This window comes from Pleurodeles waltl, chromosome 7 (genome assembly GCF_031143425.1).
Source record: "Pleurodeles waltl isolate 20211129_DDA chromosome 7, aPleWal1.hap1.20221129, whole genome shotgun sequence".
Classification (NCBI taxonomy): Eukaryota; Metazoa; Chordata; class Amphibia; order Caudata; family Salamandridae; genus Pleurodeles; species Pleurodeles waltl.
In genome coordinates, this window is record NC_090446.1 from 1,320,778,355 (window position 1) to 1,320,799,337 (window position 20,983).

General features: G+C 43.0%; 1 protein-coding gene across 2 annotated transcripts in view; it reads right to left on the bottom strand.

Annotated features, from left to right (window-relative positions):
* Positions 1–20,983, bottom strand: part of FAM83E (family with sequence similarity 83 member E) — a 379,140-nt gene that overhangs the window by 144,895 nt on the left and 213,262 nt on the right. For both annotated transcript variants that reach the window (XM_069200658.1, XM_069200657.1), the window contains exon 4: positions 13,112–13,236. In XM_069200658.1, the coding sequence (XP_069056759.1) occupies positions 13,112–13,236 (125 nt within the window). The remainder of the gene's footprint in view (positions 1–13,111; positions 13,237–20,983) is intronic.

Genomic DNA, 20,983 nt, shown 5'->3' on the forward strand with positions numbered 1-20,983 from the left:
AATCAAAATCACAATGCATTCTGGCAACTTTTAAGTGCTAACCTTTAAAACGTAATTAAAATTAAAAGTTTAGGTGAATTTTCTTTAGATAAGCAATTTTATTGATTTTTGTACAATACAAAAGGTCACATCCATATCAAGTATTATGACACAATCACTATCACCCGCATTCAATAAGGTACGTAGTACAGCACCCAGAGTGAAGCCACAGGGCAGCCAAATAATCAATGTAGCATCAGACTTACTTACGGATCCACTCCTGAGGCCCCCCACCACCTATTCCATATCCTGTCATTTTTAGCGGGCATCCTCTTTGCTTGTACACTGGCTTCTACTGATGTGCACACCAGTCCACCCCACATAGCTACTGAGATAACGCAGGAGGTTCAGAAGCCTTCCAGTGGGATGCTATATCCTGTTTAGCCACGACAGAGGCCATGCCCACTAGAGCCCTGTCCGCCTGCATGTCCTCCACTCCATCAAGCACTCCCAACAGTAACAGCAGTGGGGAAAGTTCCACTTCCTACCCCAGTATCACAGAGAGTTCTGTAACCAAAGCCTTCCTATCGTGTTATGATAGAATAGGACCAAACCAATTGGTAGAAATCTGCAGGGACCTGGGAGCAGCAACAGCATTCAGGACTTACAAGGAGACCCACCTTAAACAAACAGTCTGGAGTGAGATATGCACAGAAGAGAAAGTATTCTTGTATCAGTCGAAGTCTAGAGGGTATTGTGATGACTCTGGGAGCTATAACCACATCTCACCAATCATCATCCTCTAGGAGTCCCAGCCAGCCTTCCCACCGGGTTCAAAGGTGACTCAGTGTATCAGAGCCATTAATGATTAGTGTGCGGTATAACAGGGAGACATCGCCCTTTCCCAGTGCACCCATCATAAGCTTTGCCTTGACAGGGCTAAACTCCAGAAGTGACACGCCTCATGAGATGTGCGTATGCAGTTCACGCCGCAATTGCAAATATTTATGGAATTGTGTTGCAGATGATGCATATTCAGTTTGGAGCTCTATATGCGTACCGGACCAAACAAACTCCAATTGTGTGATGCCAATGGAGTCCCAGAGATTAAATCCTTCCCGCACAGATGGATTTTATTTAGATGAAAATTACACTATGATATTTGTAAGGCAATAGAAAGTGTACTTTTTAATTACATTTCATAAAAACTGTGCATAATGAAAACAATGAACTGAAACTTAGGTGACAATTGTGCACATAAATGACACAGAAGGCCTGTCTATGAGGTGGACTCACCTCCAATCTACCTAAGCACTGTGCACAAATAAGGGAATATTCCAACGCTGCTTGTTGATACAGTGCTTACTGTGTTTCGGTGAAGCTTTCTTCATCTTCAAACGCATCATGGCTGGAATTGCGCTTTGACTCCACATACGCCAACCATTGATTCTGCACTATAACAGAGGCACACGTCGCACGCCCGAGAAGTTTGCTTGGACCACTGCAAACTCTCTGGGAGAGCACTGTTGGCACCAGCGGCTGTTAATCCCAAAGTTAGCAACCCAGCAGTTATCTCAGTGGGGAAATGGAAAAAAGAGCAAAAGGAGAAGCTGACAGAGAAAGCGATTTTAAGGATGAGTAGAGTGAAAAACATGCATCCACTCCTTTGCCAACAAAGAAGTTATGAAAGCTGTGTTACTGAAAAGGCAGGAAGAAGGCTATCCCAAGACAAAGGAAGTAAGAGGAAGGGGCTAGACAGTGGTTATCTAATACAATCCAGTAAAAAAATTACATTTTCAGACTGCCTATAGGAAGAGAAGCAAAGCCATAAAATTAGTCCAAGTCCTACTCTTGTCAAACGTCAATGGAGTAAACACAATACTTGTCAGAGTCCCAGAAATCTACCCCACACCCTTGAAGACAAACCTCCATACTGGGATATGACTGAACCAAGATACGTTAAAATTCTGATTCATTATTCTCTCTAAGCTCAGCAACCTAAAATACCTGGAAAGAAAAATCAAGACCACTGATGGAGAATGTAACATACATAGCAATAACATCTCCAGATTCAAGGTTGGGCTGTGCAGAGCTGGCCTTCCCTGCTTTGTCCCAAAAGTCTACTCCCATTGTGACCGGGCAAGATCCCTTCTTCATTCACCTTCATAAGAAACCGAAGACACATCACTTTAGTCAACATCTCACCCTTCTCTCGTCCGTCCTGATTCAGTAAGCTTCAAGTTTGGATACTGTAAGTTTCCTATCTGTAAATTCACTCTCCCTGCACTCTATTAAACCCCTGACTTCCATTATATGCACATATCAACCTCTGTAAAGTGTCCCACTGCTATGTTGGTAACCCCTGCACACATATAAGCATTCATAGCTGGCAGGTCATCTGGCTAAGGCACCACTACTTCTGGGTAGCATGCCGAAAAGACATGCACATCACAGTGGCCCTTGTCTCCTTGTATAGACTGCTAAAGAATGCTTAACTTATAATTAAAATAAGCAATGGTCTAGGAAGAGCTGCATGTGGGGTGTGGGCTAGGGTAGCGAGCCTTACCTTCAAAATACTTTTAACAGGGTCCTGAAAGAAGCTGAATGCCTCTAGCAGCCCCTAACTCTGCGACAACGGACTTTCCTCCGACTGCGCATTTAGCCTGGCCAGAGAGGAGACACAACTGCAAGGAGAGACAGAGAGAGCCGTGGCCCTACTTTTATTCCTTTGTGTATCATGGAAGTAGAAGGGCCACCAATACACTGAAATGGTGAATGATCCCAGTTCTAGCTGCCCCGCTCCTGTCTGTATGGACCTTTGTAGCTTCTCCTCTCTCAAGGAAACAAAATAGGCAGCTGCACCCTGTGACAGGGCTTTGCATGAGACAATACAGAGTGTCATCCAGCAATACAATTCACAATTCCACTATCATAGTATTACTTCAAACTCTCTCTTTTTGTCTCTACACTTCCACATACATTGCAATATTACCTATTAATGGAACTGCCCTGGTTGCAACGAGAGCTTCAACTCTCGGTCAGTAAACCTCTGCTGCACTGACTATTTTGCCAGTGACTATTTTGTCCTGACGCTTTGGTGGCTGTCTACACATTTCTCATGGTTTTAGATGTAGATGGAGGTTGGTGCATCGGAAGAATGATGTAAATGCTTTAAGAAAAACACAATTACTCGTCCTGTTGAGAAGGCTAAAGACTTGGCTGCCTTACACTTTATCAATGGGTGCAATAATTCCTCGTAGTTCCCACCTAACATGTCGCCGTATCGCTTTCTTTAATCCATCAGTCCATTCACTCATCCTTCCATCCATCCATTATTCCATCTTACTAGTTATGTGTCTACCTAATTAATCAATGTTGTCTGCTTCCATCTTGACTCTTAACCATTTTGGGCTCGTTTCCATTTTTTAAGTCCATAGCCATCCATCCTGCATGCAGTCAGCTGTGAATTAATATATTCCTGCACTGGTCTAGCTGCCTGGCCTGGAGTCGGATCATCAGACATCCAGTCACAGGAGTTAAGATGCTCAGTCATCACAAACTGGCTCCTTAATGTAAGAGCACCACATAGCACAAACACAATTTCACATCCTGAGATGGTTAAATCTAGTATATGCTGATTTTCTGTGCAGAAAATCATCAGGAGTGCTGTAAAATGAGTATCAACTGTATGTTTTATTGCTCTCTTCCCATTTGATATTAATAGAATGCTTTAATAAAGTTCTGTTCGGCGCAGGTTTTCCCTCCATGTTCCTTGCTGCCACTTCACAGCAAGTAGCAGATGAATACAGACAATGCCACCATCATACCAAATGCGAGTGCACTTTGTCGACCAGCCGCTCTGTTGCACAGGTCCCTACAGCAGCACTGGTAGGACATGCTGTAGGTGATCCCCTGGTAGGACACGTCCTGCTCCTCTCTGCATTTGGTCTCCAGTATGCAGCCTTTTCTCCTCATCAAGGGTAGGTTCATAGCCACCCCGGTGCCTACATAGCACATTTGGCTTGGGGGACACGTTCTCATCTTGACCGATTCACACTTATCTGACTGGGGAAAAATGCATTCAAAACACTTCAGGGTGAGGACAGAGGGGCCTCGGAGGATGAAGCAGATACCTAAAATTAGGGTCAAGGGTCTCATGACACCATGGAGACATACTCATCCGACTTCCCAAGCCATTCTCCAGAAGGCCTGCTCCCTGATCAGCCAGCAGCTTCTTCCACTTTCAGTCTCTGGTCTGCAGAAGCATGCTCTGTCTGGTCAATAGATCTTCAGGTGCATGCTGTGTCCTGTCAGTGGAGCTTCAGTTGAATGCTGTGTCTGGTCAGGGGATCTTCAGGCGCATGCTATGTCAGGTAAATATATCTTCCTGCAGCTTCAATGTGACCTCAGAATGGAACAGTAGACCACATCAGTTTCACATAAAATTCCTACACAGTATCTGGCCTGACTTCCCAAGCTAACCCGATGAGGTCATAAAGGAAGATGACATCACCAAAGGCATCTCACCCTGCTACAGACTCAGACTGATAAGTAGTCCAACTTTGACAACAAGTGCAACAAACTGAAACCCACTGAAATGAAATTCAAGGTAGGAAATAGAAAACGTTAACTCCAACACATTGTCAGTTCATGTGGGTGGTGCCCAGGTGATTGAACTTTCAACTTATATTTTTGTGGAGTGTTGTAACAAAATACTCTTTAAATTTATCTTGTCTTCTTCTCTCTTCTCTCTCTCTGCTGGATTTTAGCACAGTGGTTGCTGCTCTTTCCAACTAAGCCCAGTCATCACCTCTCTGTTGCTCTGACAAGGCAACGGAAATTGAGTATGGTGTGCCATTATACCTTCTGGGGATTCTATTTGGCTCCATTTAGCAGTAGAAGAAGGGGGTTCCAAGAACTTAAGAGAAGTAGGCATGTCCAGCCATTCAGTCTCATCAATCTAAAACTATGAGTGCTCAGATGCTGCCAGTACTAGTCCTCATTACTTGGTGGCACTGAGTGTAGTATAGTCATGTGAGGGCGTGTTAACTCAAGAGAGGAAGGAAGCTAGGAATATGGTAAGAACAAATCTGTGTCAGAGTTCCTTTAACGTGGGTGGTCAACAAACATTTTGGGTAGATTTGTTTACCTGAGTGGACTGTTCTGGTAATTTTTTAGCACAACAGTACAAATCTGAGTGTGTGTGGCAGCATTTTGAATGTAAGCAACCAGAAATTACATTTTCGATCTGAATGTTTTACATAAACAGACCATTTGGGTAATTTTTAGAGTATGTGTATGTGTTACATTAATAATGCTACGGTACGGTATTTGTAAAAATGTGTTGTAATAATAGTAGCATTATACTATTGCCAGACACACGCATCCTGTTCTAGAAGCTGCCGCCTAAACTATTTTGTATGTCTTTTTCTCATTTAAAACCCATGGTGTATTTATCTCTTAGGCTCTGATTATGCATCAGGCAACAGAATTCCTGTACGGAATTTCGCTACGTCTGATCACAACTGGCTGGGTATTTCCACACCTGTTTTTTCCAGGTGCAGCTTTACTAAATGTGATTTTACTGGTCTGTAAAATCTCGCGAGAGTTTGACTGCTAAAACAGCTAAGCCTTTTCCCCCGCCCAGACTTTTTTCTTCCCGTCCAGACTTTTTTCTCCGAAATGGAGGGAACATTCACTCTCCTTCCTGCCAGAACTAATTTTACCCTTTCCACCTCTACTCTCCATTCCCCCTCCCTCCGCACCACCCCAGACAGAAGCCCCTAAACACATTTAGCACTTTCTCAGGGCAAGTGGTAAATGTGTGTGTTAAACCGCTCAGAAAAGGGAACATATACTAATTACTCATGTCTTTAAATAGCTCCCAGAGTTTTAAGCACATTATATGAAGTGTTCCTACTTGCTAATTCTACTGTACTCATTATGTCAACATCGTCAACATAAAATTCAACAAGCACTTAACCCAAAGGGCTATCATTCCTGCTACTTTTGACAGGGGATAAAAAGTGTGAGAAATTAAAACGTTTGGCTATCGATACTATGTACTAATATTGTGTACTATATGTACTTTGAACTACGTCTTTCATAATGCAGCAGAGCTACTAAATTATAATAAAAGACCTTAAAATAGCCTTTTCAATCAGTGTATGTTTTGCTTTGCACCATTCCTGTCTATATTTGCAGCAGAAGCTCACTTGAACATGAAGAGAATCTGGTATCAAGCCATCCTGGTTTCCCAACTTTGTTGACAACTGTTACTCTGATTGATAGTGTGCAATCAACCTTGAGTGTTGCTTTTAAATCACTGGTTGGTGCTTTCATGCTCTTCTGCCATGAGGCATTGTACTAATCAACAGACTGACTACAAGAAATGGCAACCACTGCTCTCCATGTCAATGCATCTGTAGAAAAATCTGTGGATATGGGGGTGTTGAGTTGTAGTTCATCGAGAATAATTAGGCACCTATGGTACTTGTTCTCGGTGTGTACCACTACACCCGGCCCACGTGATAGAGTCTAAAGCACATAATTTGCTTGGCTTTCACATATTAGTGCATGGAATTAGTTTAACTTAATAGCAAAGTGGTCACGAAAACAACTGGAGTTTATTCTTTCAAGAAAATTACCACTAAGCAGGTAATAGCTGACGGATTCTTAACAAATGGCATTAAATGTATTCATGCATCCCTTTATTGATGAAGAAAATAAAAGTTTCTATTGCCATGCATGGATGAAGAAGCCTATTAGTACCTGTCTGCATCTCCCTTCCTGTGTAGTATTTTGACACCCCTGACATACTCAGCTGTCTCTCATTTTGCATATGCATATGCCCCTTCTCATCTAGCACACCCATAATCCTAACCTGTGTCCAATTTCACACTCCCATAAGCAACCCGGTCCCACGCAGCACCCACATAAATTGGACTGTGTCCCATTCCTGTCTGTGAACCACAAATGTTTGCATGCTCTGTGTAAACGCACTCACACTGCAGAAACTCTTCAGTCAGGTGTGTTTCTAGTGCGTGCAACTCAGTAATTATTTCCAATCAAAGAGTGTTTGAAAGCCACAATTTGCATACAACCAGGATGAAGTGTGTCACAGGGTGCACCAGTTAGAAAGGAACCAACAAGAAGTGGTAATGTTTTGACTTTTATACCAAGCTTCACTAACAAACAGTACAAGCACAACGTGGTCCACATCAGTGTAGGCGCAACACACACACTAGTTGCAGTACGTGCAGAAACTTGGGCTTCCGAACTAGAACACCCTCAGAGCTCACGCCGTGCTCCTCTGCTGAGCTGCGTCACCCAGTGGTGCATCAGTGAAGAGAATAGTATGCCCACTCTCCTGAGACAGGTGGCAGTGTGTCCTTCTATCAGGACGGCCAACCCTCCCTCCAAGCACTGTTCTGCGTCCACTTCACCCTACATGTTCACTCCACCACAGCAATGTCAACACCGATGTGACACCAGTGAAGGTTTTTTAAATAGATTGGGACGATTATTGTGAGACTTGAGCAGCCTCAGCCTTTCGTTCTTCTGTGACAGATACAGTGCTTCACGTAGGGAGGAGTATCAAATTATCTGATTCATGATTCAAGTATCAACAGCGAGTATCATTAATTGGTTTTAATGTAGAGATCCGTGTGTACATCCGTCGGTCCAGTTTACGGTTCACTTATCCCTCCATCCCTCCACCTTTGCATCTGAACTTCTACGTAGCCATTCATGTATTGATAATTGCAACCGTGTGCCAATCTGGGACATTGTCATTCCAGCACCTACCTCAATGCTACATGAAATGCGAGTCTGAATCTGGCAGTTCTGCCATTTAGCCACCACTTATATGACTATAATGGACACAGAGCAATCCCTGCATCTACCTGTGCATACATAGACCCATCATGCATCTTCCTGTGCTGAAACAAAGCAATTACTGTATCTTATCTACTCTGACAGAAAGCTGTCCCTGCATTCATCTATGCTGACACGCACCTATTTACCACCTGTGCTGAGATGAAATCATCTCTGAACCTATTGTGGCTCTCAGGCGCCACCTGTGCTGATATCAACCAATCCCTGCGTCTGTGTATAAAGAGAGAAAGCCATCATGCATATATTTATGCTGACGAATAGGCATCATGCATCTCTTTAAAACATCATAGATCTACCCACAACCTATCGATGCAAATACATATCTGTGCTGGCTCATAACCATCATGAACCGACCTATTTAAATAATCATTTTATGTATTGCAGCTATCCTGCATCATCCGCTGTAGAAACAAAGCCAATGATTCATTTATTTATGCTGACGCAAGCTACTTCTCTGTCAGACTGTGGAGACACAAAGCTGCATCTCTCACTGCACCCTTCGATGCTGATGCAAAGCAGTCATTACATCTATGTGCGTTCACAGTCATAACTGTATGCATAGTAGCAAACCTTCATCTACCTAGCCCAACAACAAGCCAGGCATGCATCTATATGTGCTGACGAGAACATCCCTGCATCTGTCTATGCTGATACATGAGCGTTGTACAGCAAGCTGTGCTCTCACTAGGCCACCAAGCATTGCTGACACTAGTGACACTGCATCTACCTATCCAGACACAATTCATCCAGGCATATAAAGCTATTAGGTCGCACATTCATCATACATATGTCTATGATCACCCACTCTATGCCTTCATTTATGCGGAAACATGGCAACGTGCAAATACCTGTGCTGAAACATAGCCATCACGCATCGAGCTACACTGACAAACAGCCATCGGACAATCTGTCTATGCTGATAGATAGCCACTGTGCATCTGTCTATGCAGATAGACAGTCATTCTGCATCTGTCTATACAGATAGATAGCCGCTGTGCATCTGTCTATGCAGATAGACAGCCATTCTGCATCTGTCTATGCAGTTAGATAGCCACTGTGCATCTGTCTATGCAGATAGATAGCCAGTGTGCATCTGGCTATGCGGACAGATAGCCACTGTGCATCTGTCTATGCGAATAGATAGCCACTGTGCATCTGTCTATGCGGACAGATAGCCGCTGTGCATCTGTCTATGCAGATAGATAGCCGCTGTGCATCTGTCTATGCGGACAGATAGCCATTGTGCATCTGTCTATGAGGATAGATAGCCATTGTGCATCTGTCTGTGAGTTGTCAGCTATCTATGCTGTGACAAATTAATTCCTAATATATCACAATAACTCTCTAACTACTAATGCTAATCCGAAACAATCACTAAAGCACTATTCTTATCAGTGTACACTCCTAATTCTAGCAATTGCATAGAAACATTTCATTATTCTTTTGCATTTCACAAACCCCATGTAGTTTATTATGCTGATCTATGAAGGTAAATAGGTATCCTTGTTACTAACGAAAAGCCCATATTACTTCTGTTGCAAGATTTCCGTTAACTCCTCCAAACCCTGCACTCAACATTTGCTCATTCTCTCAAGCCCTCCATTAATTTACCTTTTCTAGATTAATTATAAAGTCAGTCAGAACAGACCCACACACAAACTAAGCTACTACGCTTCAGAGAGGAGCTCAAGATCCTTCTTTTCCGCCAATACTAGAGCCTTCCTACCAACTGAAAATAACTTAGAACCCCCACACTGCAACCTTCATGCCCCCTGAGAACAGACCACTGCTCACCATTTTTACCAAACAACCAGTCTGCCAAAAAGTAATTAAAAGCCTGCCTTCTTCCAAACAAAACAAGGCCTGCTTATCTTCAGGAAATGATGCAAACGTCTTCTCTTCCCTCAACAGCCGAGTCTGCCAACCTTCACAAAACAAGTCAAGATTCACCTGTAACCACAACCGACTGGCCTAACTGCATTCACGATACAATTGAAGACACACCTTTTTCTCAAACATCCAACAGACTAGCTAGTTTAAAATGCAAGACTTCCCTGGTCCTCCATAAAGCAAACGGAGGCATTCACCTTGAATCTAACAACCACATTCACTCAGCACCCCAGATTGAAGTCTATAGAAAACAGCCTGCTGGCCCAGGTACACAACACCTAAACAGAGTCAGAAAGTTGGTTGACTCCAAAGTGCTTAGTTGCCTCAGTGGCGCTTTATAACTGTGTAGCTACTCATACATAACAACAAAACACACACTAGAAGAAATGACGTGTAGCTATCTACATCTCGAATAAAACAACCAAAATACCCTTAATACAGCATGTTTAGCAGAATGTGCGCCAAGATCCTATAAAATCTTCCCTACTCTTAGGACACGATTCCGAGTACTTTGGAATTGAGGAGTGGGTATTCACAGTACCATGTAAACACACGGATAACTTGGGTGAGGTATATACCAGGCGCTGTGTTTCTTTTGGCCTTAGTTTTAAGATGCAGATGTGATTTCTACCTCAAAACATCAGCATGTATAATCTTTTTTATGGGCATTTACCCCAATAAACAGTAGCAAGTAGGACGTCCTGAAATTTACCTGGAGAACGTAGCGTAGTAATTCTGCCACCAAAATATACTCCAGATGGTAAATATTGCATAACCGGGCAGCCGAAACCTTTACCCTAGGTTCGTACTCTTGGACTCAGGGTACAAAATACCACTTCTACACAGAAGCACCTTAAAGAAAATGTACTACCCATGACCTCATTAGCATATTGTCCGGGAAAGCAAACTATGTGTTTGCTTGAGTAGAACCAATCAGGGTATCTCCTAGTCCCATCCTGTGCAGATCCTGTATTCAGGGTAAGTCTGCCATCTGGATAAATGTCACATGTGCACACTGTATCCTCGGCTGCAGATGGGCCTCCATGTCTCCGTGGTCGGCTGTGAAGCAGGCACCCTGCCTCAACGTGAACCAGATCTTTCTTATCAGGGTGCTTGGCGCCAAAGTTACCGAAGCTTACGTCAGAGTACTGTCTGTGCCCATTCTAACACAAAATGCTACACGTTTCTAGACATTCCCCAGACCTTACGGCGAAATAAACATTGATTGCAGAGTGCTCATGTGCTTTTGCATAAACTGCCAACTAAAAGATTTGCAAGGATTTAATTACTGACGCTCATCACGTAAATGTAATAACTATTTGATTACAGACTTCTCCATGTGCTTTTCCATGAGTCTTCATATGTTTAGCACCACGTTCTCCATCAACACAAATCCCCCTGCTCAGTTTCCCCACAAACTCGAGTAATGTCCCCATTCTCCGTGAATTTAAATAACCTTTTGGGTGTAGGTTCGAAAAATCCATCCTCAATGGGTGAGACTCCTCGAGTAACTCACTCACCGGTAGCTCCATCCCTTTCCATGCTCGACTGCCTGAGCAGACTCTTCTCCAAGACCTAAGTGTCTGCCATGAGCAAGCACAAGCCAGCATCCGGATCTCCATAAGCCATAGGTTCCATGCGATCAAGAATTCTGCAGGAACGTAAGTACTCTTATTTCCACAAACAAACCTTTTCCATAAATATCAGTAACTTGTACTGCATGAATTCAAGTACTCCATTCTTCACCAGCATCTTCATTAAATTTAAAGCCATTCACCAGTTGTCCAATGTGCAGAAACCACAACTGCCTCCAGGACGCCTCACGTTCCTCAGTTTCTCACCTCCTGATAATGCTTCGAAGCAGCCACTGAGATCACCTCTTAACCTCATTTGTCAACTCACTTTCACACAATGCTTTATCTGAGCTTTAAATTTGTGTCAATACCAGGGATATCTCTTTGATGTCGGTCGCATTTGTAGTGCCATAGACAATCAAAAAGTCTGCTTTATTACCATAAATTTGAGAGTCTTGCAAAACCTAGGGCAGGCAGAAAGCCTGGGGCTTACCTGGAATGCAACAATACACTCCAGTAAAGGCTTTATAGGAGCTCTTCCTTAGATCGTTCATGAAATCCTATCTCTAGAACAACCACGTACCAAAAACAGATGGTTGCTTCTGTCTTTTGTGTCTACATTTTGCATCCATCTTCTGCTTGTTCTCTGTGTGACCTCCACGTCTCTATACTTTGCTACCTCCTCTATCTCACCATCTCTCCCAGATCTCCATTTTCGAAACAATAAGTACAGGGGGGCATCGATGTTCTTGGGAGCCCGCCACCAGTGCAGCTGAATGCTCGAGTAGGAAGAGAAAAACGAAAAAGCGTCACAATGAGAGAAAGCATAAAGCTGCAAGAGTAATCTGAAGGGGTAGGTGGTGACTGTAAATATATTGAAGAGGCCCGAGATGGTGTTAGGATTACTCTGCCTCAGTATTCCGTGCTCGCACACACCTTTTTATTTACAAATTAAGCACTGCTGTACGAGTGTGAGTTCATAACAAGAAGACCATTAAGCTCAGTTACGGTTTAACACATTTTTGATTCTTAAACTACTTCCTGTGCCGTGGTTGTGTAGATGCCAGCCTCGGGCGCAATAGTGAAGCTTTTAATGTTAAGCAAGGTTGTGTCTCCCTAATAGGAACTCACTCTAAGGCCAATGTGATGACGTTTAATAAAAAACAGTCTAGTGAATACTTAGTGCACGTAGATGACACGTATCATGTAAAAGACGCCTGAAGGAGTTAAAAAATAATTTGTTAAAAAAATAGTTCACATATTTTTTGGTATACGGTTTCTAAATTCCGCGAATCGAAAGGTCTTTTTTTAAAGATAATTTTAGCCAAGTGTTAAGTGTTAAGGAAATCTGGTAATGGTTCATTCAACAAAAATTGGAGAGCGAGCATAAAGGCTTAATGATTAAATAAACAACTTCTGAAAACATTTGTAAAGTATCATAAAGTTAGAAATTTTAATGAAAGTATGAAAAAAGAAATATTTGCGAAATGTGCTTTGTGTGACTACAACAATATGCTTTGAAAAAGCTTGATGTATAGCTTCTGTGTCATGTCATTACAACTTGCCTGGAAATATGAGGTAATACCGAAACCAGTATTGTCGATAATTTAGGGTAATTACCTAAGGGTTAAAATACTGCAATGCTTGTAATGCCGATGTGGGCACAGCCAGGCTTTTTCACTCACGTCTGATTACCGCAACGTTTGCAATGAGGCATTACTGGGCATTTTCTAAATATGCGCCATATTTGCTTGAGCAGGACTTGTTCATACCTGTATGTACCCGTGATCACAGACTCGCCGTCCACCAGAAGGAACTTCTCCTTGAGAGTGCCCGTCACTTGCTTCAGGTGCCTCGTGTGGAAGCTGCAGCCGGAAAGCACGCGGACCCGCATGTTCTGCGTGGAGACAAACCCAGTCATCCATTAGCATTGAGGGCTCGCCGTGTAAGTGACTTCAGAGGCAAGCACACCCCTTAAGCACAAAGAAACATTGTATCGCCAGTAAATCAAATGGACTTGTGGCAAATGGTTACCCAGAAGTGGTACGGAATTAGGGGCCAGATGTAGGAAACGTTTTGCATGGCGCAAACTGCGAAATTCGCAGTTTGCGCCATGCAAAAAGCGCATCGCGATGGACATTCCCATTTTGCGAGTCAGTACCGACTCGCAAAATGGGAATGCGATTCGCAAATAGGAAGGGGTGTTCCCCATCCTATTTGCGATTTGCATCGCTATGCAGAATTGCTTTGTGACCGTGAACGCGGTCGCAAAGCAATTTGCAGTTATCACCCATGTGAAGTGGGTGCTAACCCATTCGCAAAAGGGAAGGGGTCCCATAGGGACCCCTTCCCCTTTGTGAATGCCTCTAAAAATAATTTTCCAGAGCAGGCAGTGTGCCTGCTCTGAAAAAATGAAACTAAATGGTTTCATTTTCACGAGTGTATTTTAACTCGTTTTCCTTTAAGGAAAACGGGCTGCAATACCAAAAAAAAAACGTATTTATTGAAAAAGCAGTCACATGCATGGTGGTCTGCTGTCTCCAGCAGGCCACCATCCCTGTGAGTGCAGGGAATCGCAAGGGGGTCGCAAATTGCGACCCACCTCATTAATATTAATGAGGTGAGTCTTTGCAACCCCCTTGCAATTCGCAAATTGCGAATCACAATCCCATTTCTACCTACATCTGACCCAAAATCCCTTCATGCATTTTTGGATGTAAGAAACACCCCTGTCATGAGCCAAAACATCTACAGGGGAGAGACAGATCCAAACTATATCACCCACCTACCCCTCCTCAACCCCCCTCCACCCAGTAAGGGAAGGAAGAGAGCACAAAGCAGGAGTGCAATCTTTCAGAAAGGAACTTCTAAATAAGAAATCATGATTCACGGTAACACAATATATTGGATAAAGTACCCCATGCATATATATATTGATAATGCTTCCAACACTTCCATCATTCAATCTAAAGGCAACTCCTCATCAGCTGCCTCCCTTCTCACTGATTTGCCAATATATCCTACCCTCCTCGTGTCAGGCCACCATACTATACCTCACATTTCAATGGAGAAACCAAGCCAACGAAGTTCTGGATGATTCATTATTTAAAAAAATGTGCCTGATGACCTACTCCAACAGGTTTTCTTTCTCCTTTCGCCTTGTGTCGAACCCTAGTTATAAACTCCCCAATCACCTTTTCGAAGATCAGTGAGTCTTGGGAACTTGACATTGGCCAGTTGGATGACTAAGAATAGACGTTCGACTGATGGCCCCCAGAGAGGAGGCATCTCAAATAGACACTGAATGATCCAGTTTAAAATACCTTCCTTGAATACACTTAACTCCAGATAGGCTTTGGCGTATCCACGAGGTCTGGGACCAGAGTGTCTCAAGTGCCAAACAACTGTGGGAGATTTCATCCACAACATTTGGTCCTGCCCTGGTTCAGGCCATTTTGGGAGGTAATGGCCTACAGATTCCAACCGGTGTTAAAATAGCCACTAGACTTGAAACCTAGGCTGGCACTATTGAAAATATTTCAAGAGGAGGGCTTTACAAGGGCAAAGAAAACCCTTCTGAGATTAGGACTCACCATGGGGAACTGTGACATTGCTTACAATTGGCAGCCACAAATACCTCCTAGCTTGGCCTAATGGAGACAATGAATGGATAGGTGCTGCATATAAGAAATCGTCATTTATGAGTCCAGGGACGCCCCAACAAGCATAGGTGGATCTAGGGAGGAGTCATTCAATCAATCAATATTTATTCAGCATAGTTACTTAAAGCCCTCGCACAATTAAAAGAGTAAAGCCACAATAAACCTTACTAAACTTTAAAATGCCTTAAGGCTGATTCATAAAACCTCTACCAAGATAGTAAAACGGTCAGTAAAACCTTGGATACATGAGGCATGCGATTGTATAAAAAGAAAAAGAAGGTAATCAAGCAAATGGGGAGATGACTCTCTGTCTCTCAGTGAGGCTCCCCCAAATTGAAGAAATCGGGACACCAGCGGGTTAACCTCGGAGGGTTAGGATCGCATACCGGCCCTTAACTGCACACGTGCAGGGTGTCAGGGGCCGACAACTGGATCACATGCCCATCAGGAGGCAGCCAGTCGAACGGGGCCAGATTCCAGAGGGATTTAGTCAGCAGTTCGCACTGTCCCTGCTGCAAACCTTTTGGCCACCAAACTGAGATAACGTACAAAGCTGCAGTTTAACTGTGGGGGATGTGGGAGAGTTTGGGAGGAATATCGAGAACACGAGGGAAACCCCTGACTTGGTACTCTGTATCGTGAAAACATTCTATTACGAGGTGAAGCCATGATGTAATTTGGTCCGACTTGAGCTGCTCTATTTACAAATGATACCTTTGGGAGATTTGCGTTTTCTGATGCAACTAGTTCACAGATACCAGTAAACGTAATGTTTGAAAAATTGAAAATCTAATAAAGAAATCTTAAAAGAATATCGACCTCCTGTTGTGCTATATCCATACACTGAAATGCTCAGATTTGTTTCTGTACTGATTTCCCACCAGATTAACATATTTACCGAATTCCACCTGAATTAAATAACTGCTCATGTGATATAACATATATATATTTTTTAGTTGTAATAAATTTTTTTATCAGTCAACAAGAAAACAAATGTAAATAGTTGCCCATAACAAATAAACAAAGTTGGGCGGCCTGCTTTATTCATGAGTTATTCCGCATAATTGACAGAAGGGATTATCCGACAAAGCACCCGCGTAATTTCCAACATCAAATCGAATCCTTAACAGAGATCATTATGCATCAAATTATTAATCCCCCTATTGGTTTTTTGAGGCCACTTCACTTATTTTGTCTGGTCAATATTTATATAAAAGGTTATCTCCCACCACCTGCGCAAATGGTCCAGCTAGTTTTCTATCCATTCTCAGTCTGGACATTTAAATCTGTTCCGACATTAGTAATTTAAGCATGCCACCCACACCTTCCTTGAAGTTGGGATGCCAGATAATAAGATTCGCAGTTTATAAGAGCGCAAGCAGCCCGAGCTGGAGTAGACTTCAAGATGCTCAGTTTAAATTTAGTCCGAGAAGACATGAACGATACAGAGGTCTCGGATCTGCCCCACCAAAATCTGCACCAATCACGTTGTAATCCATCGTGACTAAACAGTTCGAAAATGTCTGTCTTTGCGTCGCTACAAATATCCTGGAATGGCTAGCCTCTTGAGCACAGGCCATGAAAAGGATTTCGCTCTGTGAACAAGTCCATACTTGCAGAAGCTACCGCAGAAGCCGTTGTGTTTATTTTTCACACGTGGCAGAAACTACCTTTCTTTTCTATAGAGCTAAGCGAGGTTTGAGCCATGACATCACCCAGCAACCAACATGAAAGGAGATATTCTGCTTGCTGGATAGACTTAAGAGAGAGAGAAGTGGAGGTCTCTATGGGTTAGGGGCTCCCATGAACACAAAGTGGCTAAGCCAATAGGTCTTGCCTGTACAAGAGCTTTTAGCTTTGCAAATGTATTTTGGCCATGTAGTACACAGGCGTGGCTACTTTTCAGCATGAATAAAAGTAGTGGTGTATAAGAGAATGGCATGAAGTGGAGTGTCATAGAGTGGATCATTGTAGAGTGGAGTGGTATAGTGTCATAGAGTGGAGTAGAGTGGCATAGAGTGGAGTGGTACAGAGTGGAGTGTTAAGAGAGGAGCAGAGTGGAGTGGCCTTGAGTGGCGTAGAGTGGAGTAGAATGTAATCGACCCATAGAGTGGATTAGAATGGATTAGAGTGTCATAAAGTGAAGCTGCATGGAGTACTGTTGTACAGAGACGTGGCATAGAGTGGAGTAGCATATACTGTGGTAGAGTGGAGTAGAGTAGAGTGTCATAAAGTGGGATGCAACAGCATGGGGTGGCATAAAGTGAAGTAGAGTAGTATGAGTTGTAAAGAGAGGAGTAGAGTGTCATAGTGTGGAGTGTTGTAGTGTGGAGTGGAGTGTCATAGAGTGGAGTGTTGTAGAGTACAGAATCATACAGAGGAGTATCGTGGAGTGTCTTAGAATGGAGTAGAGTGTGGTTGAGTGGAGCATCTTAGAGTGGAGTGGTGTAGAGTGTCGTGGAGTGGCATAGAGTGGGGTGGCATGTAGTGGAGTGGAGTGGCATAGAGTAGAATGGAGTAGAGTGTCGTAGATCAGAGTGTCATTGAGTGGAGTAGGGTATTATAGAGTGTCAAACAGTGAAGTGGCATACAATGGAGTAAAGTGGCATGGAGTGGCAAAGAATGAAGTAGCATAGAGTTGAGTAGAGTGTCAGAGCGGATAGTCACAGAGTGGAGTGGCGCAGAGAGAAAAAGAGTGTCATACAGTGAGCTGACATATAGTGGAGTGGTGTAAAGTAGAATAGCATAGAATGGAGTAAATTAATGTGGCGTAGCCTAGAGTTCGTAGATTGGAATGGCATAAAGTGGAGAAGGCTAGAGTGGCACTGAGTGGTGTGAGGTGGAGTGGTGTAGAGTGGCATAGAGTGGAGTAGAATGTAGTAGTGTAGAGTGGCATACAGTGGAGTAAAGAGGAGTAGAGTGTTGTAGAGTGGAGTGGTATAGTGTGAAGTGGCGATAGGGTGGAGTGGCATAAAGTGGAATGGCATAGAATGGAGTAAAGGGATGTGGAGCGGCATACAGCGTCCGATTGGAGTGGCACAGAGTGGAGAAGCTTATAGTGGCATAGGGTTTCGTAGATTGGAGTGACGTAGAGTGGTGTAGAGGGGCATAGAGTGTTGTAGAGAACAGTGGCATTAGGTTGAGTGGTGTAGAGTGGAGCAGAGTGTCATACAGTGGAGTGTCACAGAATGGAATGATGTAGAGTGGAGTAAAGTGGAGTGTCATATGTTGGAGTGTAGTGTAGTGGATCCTATTTAGTTTTAATGGGAATCAGGAGTATAGCTTAGCCTTATGGCTTGCAGGTCTGTGCCCCTGTCACCTAGTTACTTTTAATCTACTTAGGTTGCTCTGTCTTAGCCTATTTATTTAATTATTTCTTTCAACATGGCTGCTATGTCTATAGTTAGTGAAATGTTTTGATTTTATGCTATCAGGGCCACTCTGTGAAGGCGTCACTATCATCGTCAAAGTTAAGTGAGATACGTAAGTATTCACATATTGTCCCTTTCCCACCCTCGTGTGACAGGAACATAATGTACTTTTGGAGGGAACTGTTTACATAATTGCCGTCCCAAGCATGCCTGCTTATCTACTGTTTAGGAACATACCTGCGTCAGGGGTCCTACAAGATCTCTATAAATACATCTCACACAGACAAGGTTATCAGAGGTATTCCTACCAGATGCTATCAAAGCCATCTATGCTGCACGCCAATCTGATGCAGATTCAGCCTTTGTGCCAACACAAAGTCTGACCTAGTCCTCATTCCAAAGTAACAAGTGTTGTGGGGTGCTTCTCATGGACCTGGTACTTGCAGATTAGGTTTACCATACCTAGCTCTCGTTAGGTTAGGGATTAGGTTCAAAATGCTACGGTTTTAGGGATATTTTACATATTGTGTTTATTGCAAGATGGTGGGGGTCTTTGTATTCAAGACTCTCATCTTTACACTTCGGCTTCTTGCATTGTTCATTATCCTAATCATTGCAGCTCATGCCTTTTAAAGTAGAGAGCAATCTTTTTAATAAACCTGTTAAAAACTCTCCTGCATCTCCTTTATTGCCTGTGTGTGACTAAGACTTATTGCTAAAATGAGAAAATGGTAACTTCTATTCCACCACGAGTCCCCTGAGATGTCGCACTCTAGAGTCCATGCGTAAAGGCAGCCAGAAATCACCTTTTATTGTTTGTATTGTTGATGAGGTACTACTTGTGAGCCAGGAAGGTTGGGCCAACAGATGCGACTTGTAGTAGGATTGGCCTAGTCGCCTTTAAACAAAAGTGCTGTCATCCCTAAACCAGCAGTCTTACCTAGGAACAAGAGTCCAACAATACACGGCGCCACAAAAAATGGTGTTTTGGAACTAATTTATGGATATCCTAAGTATTTCTGTCTCACACACAACAGGTACCCTAAGTACCATTATAAGGAGACATCCGTGGTCTTGGGGATAATCCTCCTCAGCTGAACAGGGAGCACCCAACTAGGCTTTAGGTTGTTCAAGCTTGAACTCCTAAAAGGACTGTTGCCCCATTTGGTATTCCTTCTCTACCTATTATCCAACATGGATAACAGAATACACATTCCAGAGAATGCTAGACATGCATTAACACTGCATCTAATAGCACATGGCTTGAAAGATGAGGGCAGGGATGTTACCTTCATAGTAGAATCAAATGAAGGTTACCAGACAGAAACATTCTATTCCTGGGTCATCTTTCCTGTGGAAGACAAAATAACATATACATTCAACACATATGAAATAGCAAACGTACCACAACGGTACTGAGCATACCAGTATCTTGATATACCTATTACTTATCAAGAACACCAGAACTGGTTTAATGGCACCCTACCACATGTAATAAAATCTGGGAGATTAGGTTCCTTAAGTAATGATGGACCAACGTGGCCATACACACCACACCCAGATGTACAAAATATGCAGTCAGCTGATCTGCGCAATCTTTACAATGAACTAGTAACATTATATAGATGACTTGTTCAGTTCGTATTGTGAACTTTGAACACAACACCAGCATCACCAGTCCCAGCTGGATACCAATTGACCGTTACTGGGGTTAACCCACAAACAGTACATTCTATCCTGGGCAAGGTGCCCACGGAACGAAAGAAAATCCCGTTCTGGATAGCACAAAAAACCAATCAACTGGAAGCTGCGTTTCCCCATACAGGACCACAGGAAAAACATAGAATTCTCACAATGTGCTTGCCATTCTGAATGGTTCCTTCAGTGAACGACTGCACCACGTGGAGTACAGTCTTCACTGCAATATACACTACCACACATGGTATCCTGACACTTGCCAATTTACCAGAAGTGTTAAGACAAATCCAAAATAAAAATGGGGCTGCACCAGCCCTGGATTTGGGGATGAAACTGATGCGTAACTTCGACACAGTCTCCTCCATCAGACCCAGTAACGTTAAATGGGGAAGCGGTACCGTTGGCTATAAGCCAGCCGCTCTGGGAGATTCCACACCTGGAACAGGAGTGTCAACTACCAAAAATTATTTCTGACACCTATACTAGTATAGGATGGGATAGTTTGATCATTGGCTTTATTCCATCGTTTTCAAAGTTTATGCCGAATTCCCTTTTCAATAAGATCAACTTTGGCCTGAAGTGCTTGTCATATTCAACATGTTATCTATTGGTATGTTTTTAATGGTTTTTAACTACTTTTATAAGATGTTAGCTTGTTTTTAGATCTGAGCATTTTAGCTTGGATTCATACACCTTCTCTGGTGTCATCACTATGGCATCATCCTTGTTCTGACAATGGGGAGGGTGTAGTGGATTTTCAGTTTTAATGGGATTCAGGAGTTTAACTTAGCCTCCTGGTTTGCAGGCCTGTGCCCCATCACCTAGTGACTTTTAACCTACTTAGCTTTCTCTGTCTTAACCTATTTATTTAATTATTTTTTTTCAAAATGGCTGCTATGTTTATATTTAGTGA